This window comes from Arvicola amphibius, chromosome 9, assembly GCF_903992535.2.
Source record: "Arvicola amphibius chromosome 9, mArvAmp1.2, whole genome shotgun sequence".
NCBI classification, from domain to species: domain Eukaryota; kingdom Metazoa; phylum Chordata; class Mammalia; order Rodentia; family Cricetidae; genus Arvicola; species Arvicola amphibius.
Window position 1 is genome coordinate 114,404,574 of NC_052055.2, and position 13,651 is coordinate 114,418,224.

The 13,651-nt window shown below is 38.2% G+C and overlaps 1 protein-coding gene across 12 annotated transcripts in view; it reads left to right on the top strand.

Annotated features, from left to right (window-relative positions):
- The window catches only part of Pcdh15 (protocadherin related 15), a 535,963-nt gene that overhangs the window by 376,163 nt on the left and 146,149 nt on the right, over window positions 1-13,651 (top strand). For all 12 annotated transcript variants that reach the window (XM_038341596.1, XM_038341597.1, XM_038341595.1 and 9 more), the window contains 2 exons: window positions 2,806-3,111; window positions 5,707-5,931. In XM_038341596.1, the coding sequence (XP_038197524.1) occupies window positions 2,806-3,111; window positions 5,707-5,931 (531 nt within the window). The remainder of the gene's footprint in view (window positions 1-2,805; window positions 3,112-5,706; window positions 5,932-13,651) is intronic.

The following is a 13,651-nucleotide window of genomic DNA, read 5'->3' on the forward strand; positions in this document are numbered from 1 at the left end:
TATTCCCCCAGAGCTTCCGGGAAGGAGCAGAGATGGCTCAAACCTAGCTTTTAGACTGATGACCCTACACTGAACATCTTACTTTCAGAGATTTATATAATGAACTGCTATTTCATGGGAGCCAATAAGGGTATGATTATTTGATGTTTTGGCAATGGAATAAATGCTAGCATAGGTGCCGCCTGCGTGTGATAGGTTGACTTAGGAGTTTTTGACTTTCTGATGGTACAGAAGCAACAGGTATCAGATACAAAGAAAACTTAAATTTTTGAAGTTTCTTCTTGATCACGGTGGCATTCCTTCTGCAATGGCGGTGTCCAGTGTTGGGCAGCAGCAGGGAGCTCCAGCCCCTGGTCAGCATGCCTCTTTGGGAGAGGAAATGACCAGAGCTGTACAGTGTGATGAGTTCCTAGTCTGTAGGGCTCAGCACATCAATGTTTGAAATATGTTTTGACTTAACAATAGTTTTCATTTAAATGGGTTTGTAAGGGTATAATCCATGGTAAATCAGAGCGCATCTGCCCAGATATATCAGAGTATTGGAAATGAGACATTGTTACGTAGCCGAACATACAAAGACAATGGGTTCAACTCCTTAACACACATAGAAATACACACAGAGAGGGGGAGGGGAACAGGAAGGGAGGGAGGGAGAGAGGGAGAGAGGGAGTGAAGGAGGGAGGGAAGGAGGGAGGGAAGGAGGGAAGGAAGGAGAGAGATGAGAGACAGAGGGAAGCAAAGTTGTACTAGTTAAATCAAACCACTTGTCATAGTGAACATTGAGTTAGAAGAACGAACAAACCACCTTGGGCAGTAGTCACTTAAAATACGACACATGATTAGAACGGTTTTTACTAAGTGTCCCAGAGCTGGAAGGGGAGACTGAAAATCCTAAGAGCAGTGGTGTAAATTTTTTTCTTTATCCATTCAGTTGACTACAGAGAACAAATGCTTCCGTGACTGTCTGGAATGATGGAGGGATGGAGCCTGTTCTTTGTTGTCCCCCTGGGATGGCAATTGCCATTCACCTACCAGCAGTTTCTGGAAACATCTAAGCAAAGTAGAGCTTCCAAGAAAGTATTTCTGCATAGTTCTCTGACTATGTTTGTTCTCCTTCTCCAGGTGTTATTGCAAACTCTTCTGTTTTCTTCCCAGGCTTCACCTCTCCAGGGCATCTGTATTTTTGTCTAAGGGACAGATCTGGCTGAAGTGTCAGACTTGTGAAACTGAAGACTGGTGTTAGAAACGTTGTTCTCAGCTTTTTGCATCTCATTTATTTGTTTGTTTGCTTATGTATTGTGTATTTAATTGTGTGTGTGTGTGTGTGTGCTCACACAGTGTATGTGTGAAGATCAGAATGAATTCTTCTATTCTAGATGATCCAAAGGTTGAAATCAGGCCATCAGCAAGTGCCATCTTAAAACCAGCCCAGTGTCCACATCTAGTCTTTATTTTTTTCCAAACTGAGCAGTGTGTATGGGATGCTAAAATGCTCTGCCTTAATAAATGATAGATAGATGATAGATAGATAGATAGATAGATAGATAGATAGATGGATAGATGGATAGATAGATGATAGATAGATAGATAGATAGATAGATAGATAGATAGATAGATAGATGGGTGGGTAGATAGATAGATAGATAGATAGATAGATAGATAGATAGATAAAAATAAATAAAAAGTAAAATGCACCATCTTGCATTCCAGGCCTCACGAAGATTCAGTGATTACAAGCAGAGAAATCAAAATAAAGTCCTGTCCCCTTTCTTTCTTTAGTGGCAGTTTGAAACATAATTCTACAGTATTTCACAGCTTCTTAAAAAGATTCAAGACTTTATAAGAAATGGTAATAGAATCATTTGGTATAAGATGTACAGTATTTGATGGTGTGAGGTTATAAGTTGCTGAATTTTAAATAAGAGTACTCCTATCAACATTCTATCAGAAATATAGTCACTCAAAGCTTTCTTATGTTTGGAGCAAAATGGCTTTATGCCTAAAATTTTGAACAAATATAGATTCAGGCAGCACCAACAATTCTCCCTGCTATTATTTGAGATTCATAGTCTAATATTAAACAGTAGCCCTGTCTTCTGATTTGACAGTTACTGCACTTTATTGTCATCCAGTTTGGGAATATGTTTAATTTCAAACCTCAGTTCTATATGTTCACAGAGCCTTCATTAATTTCATTAACATTTATTAAATAGTTTTGCATATGAGATACTGTTTAAATTCTAGGACCCCCCAAGGTATTTAATTCTTGTGTAACTTTACATGAGACAATTAATTTCCTTAAGCCATATGGTCTCATTTGCAAAATGGGGCCAATGATATTTACTCATCAAAATCATCACAAGGATTAAATGAGGTAAATATGCATCATGCCCAAACATATGTAAATATGAAAATGACTATATGAATTTCTTAAACAAAAACAACCATCAAATCTTAAACTGTTCGTAAATCATCTTAAATAAATTCAAACTAAGTGCTTTTTTTGACATTCAAAATCTATTGCAGCAATGAAAGTACATGATACCTTCCATTTTTATAATATTCATTTTCTCTGACATAATATATTGTTGTTTCTAATGATATCAGCTTTATGTCCTTTTCCACTGAGTATATAATTAAATCATAGCTCATTTCTTTTCATGATTTTGACTGCAAATTGTACCTTTATTATCCTTCTAAATTTCCCCTTTAGAAGGAAAAAGAATTTTTGGTTAGAAACTGTGGCAGAGTTTATCAGCAATATGCCAGAAGAGTTGTGCTAAGCCCTCTGGTTCTCCTGTTTAGGCAACAGATCCAGATGCTGGGATAAATGGCCAAGTGCACTACAGCCTGGGTAACTTCAACAACCTCTTCCGCATAACGTCCAATGGGAGCATTTACACAGCCGTGAAGCTGAACAGGGAAGTCAGGGACCACTATGAACTGGTTGTTGTGGCAACGGATGGAGCCGTGCACCCTCGGCATTCAACGCTGACACTGTATATCAAGGTGTTGGACATTGATGATAACAGTCCTGTTTTTACCAATTCAACATACACAGTCGTGGTTGAAGAGAATCTTCCAGCTGGGACCACCTTCCTGCAAATAGAGGTGTGTGGACAAGCATTAATTCCAGGAGATCTATATTACAAGATTAGCTGTGAGGATCAGACTTTGAAGTTTAACTACAAACATATATATGATGAGCTCAGAATAACTTAGATTCGGATAAGCTATGGATAAACCTTATTAAGTCTCAAAAATTGCATATTGTGTTTTATACGAAACCCTTCCTCTGGGAGAACCCACAAAATTAAAAGGAGAAAGTTTGCAATGGTAAGAAATATACCACATTTTATGCGTTTTGGCATGTATAAAAGTAATGCTAGATGGTTTTGTCACATTGACAATACAAAGAAAAAACTGATTTTCTCAAAAAAAAATTAAATTTTTCCAGAGGAGTCACACGAATATCAAATAGACATCAAATAGAGACATGCATTTATATAAACATGCATATATATAAACATGTGTTTAGGTATGTGCATACATAGCATATAAATTCATAAATGCATATATGCATGTGAACTAATATACTTTTCCTCATATACTTTATATGCTCATATAAGACATTGTTTATTCTGTAGTAATTTTTTTACTCACTTTTACACCATTTTCAAATTTCTAACTCTTCCTAACTGAAACTCATATACAAAGCTCTGTGCTCAAGTGTAATATTAGTAGCTCCCAACATTTTATGACAGTAGCTCAGGAGAACCCATAAATCTCTTTTTATACACTTACCTATTTAATACTGAAAAGGGGGCCCGAGAACCATATTATAACAAAAGAAAAAAATCAACCTCAGTCTGTTTATACTTCGTCTGCAAAGTAAAGCTTGAAGTTTTCTATCAAGACCGTCTTGATAGACCTGAGCAAATACTTAGGTTACAGACATTAATAAATCAAATAACGATGTGTGCCAACCTAGAAAAAAATCACCTGTCCATTTGTTCATCCATTTACCTCTTCAACACTCATGCAGTATAGGTGCTGAGCTGTATACTATGACTTCTTTATTTAGTAATTAATTTTTTTATTTGTTGATTCTATAATTATCATTTCCCCTTCCCTTTTCTTCTTCCTTTTTCATCCTCAAAACTACTCCTTGCTGTCTTTCAAAAATTCATGTCCTCTTTTTTCATTAATTGTGGTTACATACATATATGCTATATACATACGTATGTATGTGTGTATATACGGTCTGGGTGATGAACAGGTGCTCAAGATGGATTCACAGCCCCTATGGACTTCTCATTCATTTTTAAACAGCTCTCAACATTGGTAGTAAGAAGCAAGATCCTAGCAATCTGATACACACCTTCTATTCAAACTTGCGTGGTTCTTTCTGCTAGGAAAAGCTACGGTGCTGCTGTGTACTGAGAAGCCAGTCGGTTCCCAGTTAAAGAGAGAAACAGAAAGGATTAATCAAGGTCATGTAAAAATAAAACACTCAAAATGTCAAGGGAGATGCTGATTGATGCCCAAGGTTCTAAGGAGCCAGAAGGCATTGTGTTCTGTCACAATATTCAGAGGATGAGATTGCTGTCATTTGAATCTCAAATGTCCCTCAAGGCCCATATGCTGAAGGCTTGGTACTCAGCCTGTGGAATTATTGGAGGTTGAGACAGAGGTAGCTTACCCTTGAAGAAGATATTGAGTTCTCCAGCCCCTTTGAATTTCTCTCTACTTTCTGGATTTCATAACACAGACAAGGCTTCTCTGGTCTTTGTTTGCCACCATGATGTCTAGGTCCATACAGGGTTATGGGATCAGGGACTGAAACCCCACTTTATAAGTTACTTACTAAAGAATTTTGTAACAAATACCGGAAGGGAACTAACAGTCTCGGTCAGAGATCGAGTGGAAACAGGAGAATTTTTCAGCAAGAAATGACATGAAATCTGTGTCCTGACTGGTTCCCTCTACTGTGACATCATCAACTGATAAGAGACCATGACTCACATGGCCTTCCATGGGTATTCATTCCACAGAACTAAGATTTGACATGTTTACTCCTGCAGTTGCCTTCTCTCCACCAAGGTGCTTCTCTCCTCTGCCCCACTGAATGGAATGACCATTTTACACCCCCCATACACACACATTAAAAAAAAAACAGCTTTTCATCAGGACTCATTCAGAATACCTTTGTATAAAACATTATCTTTCCCTTTATATTTGGGTATTTATACTTTTTATTCTCTTCTGGGCTGTGATATAGAGGGCAAGATTTACATGTCAGTTCATTGTATTCTCTTTACTTCACCGTCTGCATAATGCGTGCCAAACAGACACTAGCAAGAGGCAGGAAAGAGCGAGAGAGTAGCGTTTGCGAATACATCACCCCATCCTTCCAAGGCAGCCTTCCGAGAAGGACCTGGTTCCATATTTACTTATGGGATTTTAGAACCTGTTTATGTAAATCACTCCACAAATAATTTTAATTCAAAAATATTTTGTGTTCACTATCTTATGTTTGTCCTTTCTCCATCTTTCCATTTTCCATTTCCTGGTAAATGACAGTCATGTGTCCTTTCCTTATCACGAAACCCACGCTGTCCCAGGCACTAATGCGCTTCCATCAGCCCTCATTCCTCTTGTGGGAAGCCCTCTGACATAACCATTCTTCTCGCTCACTCTTCATAGGCCAAGGATGTTGATCTTGGAGCAAATGTGTCATATCGGATCAGAAGCCCTGAGGTGAAGCACCTTTTTGCACTTCATCCATTTACTGGAGAATTGTCCCTTTTGAGGAGTTTGGATTATGAGGCCTTTCCTGACCAGGAAGCCAGCATCACATTCTTGGTGGAGGCCTTTGATATTTATGGAACAATGCCACCTGGTATAGCGACAGTCACGGTAATCGTAAAGGTAAGGAACCTGGAGGGGCCGCCCTCCCTTCTCTATGTGCCACAACTGTTTCTTCAACTCACAGTGTATTTTTGGAAAAAAAAAATCATAGGAACTCAGTGGTATGAACCAAGGATAAAGATTTATTAATATGAAGTACTTAAGAAAACTTGCAAAATAAACCTACAAGAAGGATTTTAAAGAGGCATTAAACAAATCTTTGAAGATTGGTTATAAGTCTTCCATAGGTTGTGACTGGTCAAATCAGAACTTCATTTTGATAGTCCATATCAAAGTGGATATTAACATATTACAAATTTTTCGGGGAAGAGAGAGAGAGAGAGAGAGAGAGAGAGAGAGAGAGAGAGAATAGATGATAGAGTTTTTTAGCATGAACTAGTTCAGTTTAAAATTTCAACATTCTAAGATGAAAAGGGCTTCAGAGATAGGTGGGTTTAGTGCTCAATTCTGTATTAACTTCCAATTTCTCTGGCACTGAGGACTTAGCTTACCTCTCTGGTGGGCAAGCATTTGTCATGACTACCAGGTTTGGTGGTCAGTACTACTAAGGTCCTAGCAAAGAGCAGACAAAGAGAGGGTCCCCACAAAAATAATATCAGCCTGGTCTGTGTTCTGAGTTCTATGGTGTGTACACATACTTTTGTGGGGGGGTTAAAAAGTCACAACTGTTAAGTAGGGAAAAACACTGAGTGAGAGTGACCAAAAGGATCAAGTCCATCAAATAGCACCTGAAGCAGATGCCAAGAGATGACACATGGTCTGATTTTCTTACCTTCATGTGGCAGGACTGAGTCCTTGAAAAAAGGGGAATAGTCCAGTTGTTACATGGCAATGGAGAAAGCCTTGTCATTTGATGGCATTTTCATATCATCCCCAGACTGAAAAATAGCTAATTGAATGGCACTGTCTTCTGTCTTTCCGGACTGGCTGGTAGTAATCGTCATAAATACCCAGGAGTGGAGCTCACTGTACTGGTTAGGTTAGACTTGGGCTCATGCAGAGGATCAGAAGAAGTCAAATTGGGACTAACTATATCAAACTGATTGAAGCACTATCTGCTTTGATTACACACATGGAAGAACTCACTAGGAACAAACTGAGACCAAATAGTTCATTAAAAAATCAAAATATTTTTTTTGTCTTTTTATTATTCATTTTATTGAGCAATTCATTTTTCTCTGCTTCCCCCTCTTCCTCTCCTCTCCCCTTCTACCCTCTCCCATGGTCCCCATGCTACTAATTTACTCAGGAGATCTTGCCTTTTTCTACTTCCCATGTAGATTAGATCCATGCATATCTCTCTTAGGGTCCTCATTGATGTCTAGGTTCTCTGGGATTGTAATTTGTAGGCTGGTTTACTTTATGTTTAAAAACACTTGTGAGTGAGTACATATGATATTTGTCTTTCTAGGTCAGGGTTACCTCACTCAATATGATGTTTCTAGCTCCATCCATTTGACTGCAAAATTCAAGATTTTTTTCAGCTGTGTAGTACTCCATTGTGTAAATGTACCACATTTTCCTTATCCATTCTTCGAAAAAGGGGCATTTAGGTCGTTTCCAGGTTCTGGCTATGACAAGCAATGCTGCTGTGAACATAATTGAGCACATGTCCTTGTGGTACAATTGAGCATTCTTTGGGTATATACCCAGAAATGGTATTGCTGGGTCTTGAGGCTGGTTGGTTCCTAATTTTCTGAGAAATTACCACACTGACTTCCAAAGGGTTGTACCAGCCTGCATTCCCACCAGCATTTCAGGAGTGTTCCTTTTACCCCACAACCTCTCCAGCAAAAGTTATCATCAGTGTTTTTGATCTTGGCCATTCTTATGGGTGTAAGATGAAATATCACAGTTGTTTTGATTCGCATTTCTCTGATGGGTAAGGATGTTGGCCATTTCCTTAAGTGTCTTTTAGCCATTTTACATTCCTCTGTTGGGAGTTCTCTGTTTAGACCTGTACTTCATTTATTTTTTATTGGATTATTTGGGTGGTTTTTTTTGATGACCAATTTCTTGAGTTCTTTGTATATTTTGGAGATCAGTCCTCTGTCTGATGTGGGGCTGGTGAAGATCTTATCCCATTCTGTCGGCTGCCATTTTGTTTTGTTGACTGTGTCCTTGCTTTACAGAAGCTTTTCAGTTTTGGAGGTTCCATTTATTAATTGATTCTCTCAATGTCTGTGCTACTGGAGTTATATTTAGGAAGTGGTCGGCTTTTAATTAGTCACCCTGCTTTCTAGCTAGACTCCAGCTTCCTTGTCCCAGGCTGCTCCTTATCATAACACAAGGTTTCACTAGGCCACACAGCAGCATCTCTGAGGGATCATTCTCGGTGGTTCATTTTTTCCTCAGCAATTAGAGGATGTTGGACTAACTTTGTGCCTCTGTCCTTCCTTTTCTTGAGAAAAGTCAAGAATCCCAGTGGATAAATCTGACTGACCCACATCTTTTCTCATTTTTTATACATTTGAAACAAAACTTCTCCAAAGTGGAATTATGTACATGCTCTACATCACTTTTTTTTAATTCTCTTATAACTTATATACACATAATAAAATTTCAGGCAACATTTCTAACAGAAGGTTGTTGTTTTATCCTTCTGGTAACTCTAGGTGAGATGTGCAAGTTGAAACTTTAAAACTCTCTCAGATACCACTGACACCAGCAACTGGAGTCCAGCTCACATCCCTCCACAAATGCAACCTTGCCGAGCTTGCAAAGTTTCAACTGTATGTCTGTTTCTAGCAGCACTGACAAGCTATTCCAATGATAACATAGTTGCATGGTATTTGAGGAAGAAACACTTGTTCTCCAAATATTCCCCACAGGGAAAGCATATTTTCTCTGAAAAATATGAACAGAGACATGGTTTCTTTTGTAGAGAAGAAATAAAAAAAAAGATGAAATGATAAAGTATTTAATCCTGAGCGCACCTAATATTTTAAATCTTGACAGCTGGGTAAATCAACAAATACTTGAAAGATAGTTTGTTTTCTTTTTTAAAAAAAATTAAAATAAGAAAATATGTCGACACAATGAACAAAATAGAAGTTAACCACAAACACCCATGAAAGACTTCTCCAGTGTCTAGTTTTAATGGTCTAAAACAAAATCATATAAACAACCTATGTTTTGTTGTAGATTTAGAGGGCACTCATAAAAAAACCTTTATTATACTAAACATCTGAAAACATAGTAAATTACATACTATGTGAAAATACCTAAAATCAAAAACAAACCTCTAAATAATATAAACAACAAGATCCAGTATGATGTCTTGGCTCACAGACTAAGTTATAATACAAATCAGTTCTTAAAGTCTAAGATATGATGCAATTGCAGCACTAGAAAGAGTGCCAGTGTGAAAGGCTGAACTTGTTCGTACGTGAATGACACCTTCAGGGGACAAGTAAAGACAGATGTGTGGCCAGGTTCCCTCATTGGTTATGATTCTATTAGAATGGCTACAGAGGAGCAAGTGGGAGGGGGGAGTTCTCCTATGAAGAGAAATGACTGAGTTCACCCTAGCTGTGCTTGACTCTTCCAGAGGGCGTGTGTGGGACATGAAGGGAGATTGCCCACAGAAGCTGAGGCTGTGACAAACAGTGGGTCCTAGAAGGACCTCATATTTTATCTTTTCAAATGACTGTCCTCCAGAACCAAATATTACATACTAGATGTTAGCTCTTCTAGAAGGAACCAGTGTACAGAGCCACAACATTAGTAAAGCCACAACACCTGAGAGCCGGTGAGTAGGGTCCTGGCTTTGATATGGACGTAGTACCCATGGCTTAAAGAAACGGCCTGAGCACAATGGAGGCAGAAACTCTGCACTTTCCAAGACTACTAACAGCCATCATGTTCCTGTCTGAACAGAGGCATTTGAACAAAATGATAATTGTATGAAACTAGCTGCTGGAATAATGATTGTTACACTTCAGATTTATTGGGTGCATGGGACTGGAGAGATTGTTCTGTGATTAAAAACAGTTTTTGCTCTTCCTGAGTTTAATTCCCAACACATGTGGTAGCTCACAGCACACCTGTAACTCCAGTTTCAGGAGGTCTGAGGTCCTCTTCCTGCCTCAGCAGGCATCAGACCTTCACTTGGTACCCAGACATGCATGCAGGCAAAACACCTTTACTTGTAAAATAAAATTTAAGAATAAAAAACTACTGAGCTCTTCCATGGGGTAATTTATCTTGACAAAATAAAAATAATTGTTTTCTATGGTGGCCTTCAAATATCTCCCCTCTTCTCTTCTTCTGGTCAGATTCCTATTGAAGTGTTCCTTCTAATGTGTTGGCCATCAAATTTCAAAAGCTGAATATATTGGGAGACACGATTGTGACTGGTGCAGAGAGTTGTTTAGGACCTCTTTATGCTCTAATAGCCTAGAATGTGAGGACTCAGATGTAACCTGATTCCTCCAGACTGGAGGAAGCCAATAAAAAGGTACACACAGGTTGAATTTGTCTCCTGAGCTGTAACAACTACATAGGTCTCTTAGAACTCCATCAGGAAATCATGATGGTTTCTGGAAGTCCTAAGTAATCGTCCCACTTGTGAATATACTGCAGTCCTTTAGCCTTCACTGTTTAGCACTTACGCCCCTAATTGAAAAGCAGTCCTCACACTCTAGAAACTAAACCCCGCCCCTTCCAATGGTAGCCAAGGAAGCTGTTAAGATCTCATTTGTACTAGCACCTTGTTACCAGCTATCATGGGTTCTGTTGTCTTAGCTACATCCCATCTATGCACAGCCGCTGTCCTTGCCCTAAGGAGCTACCTGTTATACACTGTATGGTGCTTGTGCGTGTTTGGTATCTTAGTATTTCCTCAGAAAATTTCGATTAAAGTCATTCAGTTTTCCAAACAATAATAATTAACATCTTCAACATCTCGGATTTGTCTCTTGGGAATATTTTATAGTTTACTAATTCTTGGAGATAGTACATACACATACACAAACAAACACACACACACACACATCCATGTGCATGCACACACACAATAGACAAATAACTTTGGGAAACACTAGACTTCAGAAAAGCAAATGCAGTTTCCACACAGCAGGACTTCATAAAATACTACTATAGATCGTGACTCTCAAAGAAATGAAATAATATTTTTGATTCCCATAATGAATATTTGGTCCTGTTTGTGAATCCTCTTTTGGAATTAAGGTTGCCAAGAATAATATTTGAGGAAACTGTCTTAAGTTTTACAGAAAACAACTGTTTGGATGGTTGAGCATTGAATGGGTTGCTGTTTTTAAATGCAGGTATAACTTCTACCCCTTTTCTGTCTTATCCACCACAAAAACTTCCATAAAATCTTTAAAACTATGCAATCATTTAAGATCTGTAAGTTTTCAAAGGAAAAAATGAGTTATAGCAAAGACACGGAGGATTGCTAAAATCTAGTTTCAGAGATCTTTTTTCAGTATTTCTTTTTTATTGATTTTTTATTGATCCCTACAATTTTTTCTGCTCCCATCCCTACCTCTCCCTTCCCCTTTAACCCTCTCCCAAGGTCCCCATGCTCCCAATTTACTTAGGAGATCTTGTCTTTTTCTACTTCCTGTGTAGATTAGATCTATGTATGTCTCTCTTAGGGTGTCATTGTTGTCTATGTTCTCTGGGATTGTGATTTGCAGGCTGGTTTTCTTTGCTTTATGTTTAAAAACCACTTATAAGTGAGTACATGTGATAATTGTCTTTCTGAGTGAGGTAACCGAGAAAGAGATCTTTTAAATATTGTCTGAGGGTTTTCTTTGTTTTGTTTTGTTTTTAATGAAAATTCTATTTAGGTCTTCTTCCCAAAAAATGTTCTAGTGGGTTTTGTGGTCACTTTTGTTGTTCTCTTCAAATATCAGGATGATGCTTTAGGGTTTGTCTGACTCACAAGATTTCAATTGTGCCTTTATCTTTTATTAGCTGGATAAGAGTGGATAATTTAAGGTCTCCAAACTTCACTTCTTTATATTTAAACCATGATAATGAGTGTAAGCCTGTAATATCATGGTTGGAGTTTCAAAAGCCCTCAAAAGACCCATATCTATCACCATGCACAAAACTCAAGTCCAAATGGATCAAAAACATCAGCATAATGCCAGCCACACGGAACCTCATAGAAGAGAAAGTGAGAAGTACACTTGAACTCATTGGCACAGGAGACCACTTCCCAAATATAGCCCCAGCAGCACAGACACAGAGAGAAACAATTACTAAATGGGACCTCCTGAAACTGAAAAGCTTCTGTAAAGCAAAGGACACGGTCAACAAGACAAAACAACAGCCTACAGAATGGGAAAAGGTCTTCACTAACCCCACATCAAACAAAGGTCTAATCTCCAAAATATACAAAGAACTCAAGAAATTGGTCATCAAAAGAACAAATAATCCAATAAAAAATAAACTGAGTAGAGACCTAAACAGAGAACTCTCAACAAAGGAATCTAAAATGACTGAAAGACACTTAAGGAAATGTTCAACATCCTTAGCCATCAGAGAAATACAAATCAAAACAACTCTGAGATTCCATCTTAAACCTATAAGAATGGCCAAGATCAAAAACACCGATGACAACTTATGCTGGAGAGGTTTGGGGTAAAAGGGAACACTTCTGCAAGCTGGTACAACCCCTTTGTATGTCACTGTGGTGATTTCTCAGAAAATTAGAAAACAACCTTCCTCAAGACCCAGTAATACCACTTTTGGGTATATATCCAAAGGATGCTCAATTGTACCACAAGGACATGTGCTCAACAATGTTCACAGCAGCATTGTTTGTCATAGCCAGAACTGGAAACAACCTAAATGCCTCTTTACTGAAGAATGGATAAGGAAAATGTGGTACATTTACACAATTGAATACTACACAGCAGAAGAAAATGACATTTTGAATTTCGCAGGAAAATAGATGGAGCTATAAAACATTATTTTGAGTAAGGTAACCCAGACACAGAAAGACAATTATCACATGTACTCACTCATAAGTGATTTTTAAACATAAAGCAAAGAAAACCAGTCTGCAAATCACAATCCCAGAGAACATAGACAACAATGACACCCTAAGAGAGACATACATAGATCTAATCTACGTGGGAAGTAGAAAGTAGAAAAAGACAAGATCTCCTGAGTAAATTGGGAACATGGGGGAGAGTTGAAGTGGGGAGGGGAGAGGCAATGAGGGGAGCAGAGAAAAATGTAGAGCTCAATAAAAAATCAATAAAAAATCAATTAATAAAAGCTCTTTGGTAGTCAGTGCAGAAGTATTGCAGACGGGGATCTCACTGATTGGTTCCCAAGGGCTCTAACCTCTTGAAGAAATTAGCCTATTAATAGATTATAGAGAACAGGGCTAGGGGAGGGTCTTTGATATTAAAGTCACTTTGTTTTCTGTCCGGTCTTCAGTATATACTGGAATCCAAAAAACAAAAACAAACAAACAGCAACAACAACAACAAAAAAAATAAAACAGGCTTTCATGCCAGTAAAGGAATGGACTTGCTATTGATGGCAGGAGGGAATATTCAAAGAGAAAACTTTCTTTACATAGGCTTCCAGCAAAAGCTGTGGTTCAGATTAAAGGCACGTGTCTTCCTACCTCAAAGATCTAGATTAGAAGTGGACCTACCTAATTCAAATTATGCAAAAATCCTTCACAGGTGTACCCCATTTTTGGATTTTAGTTGAATCCAGATGTAGTTAA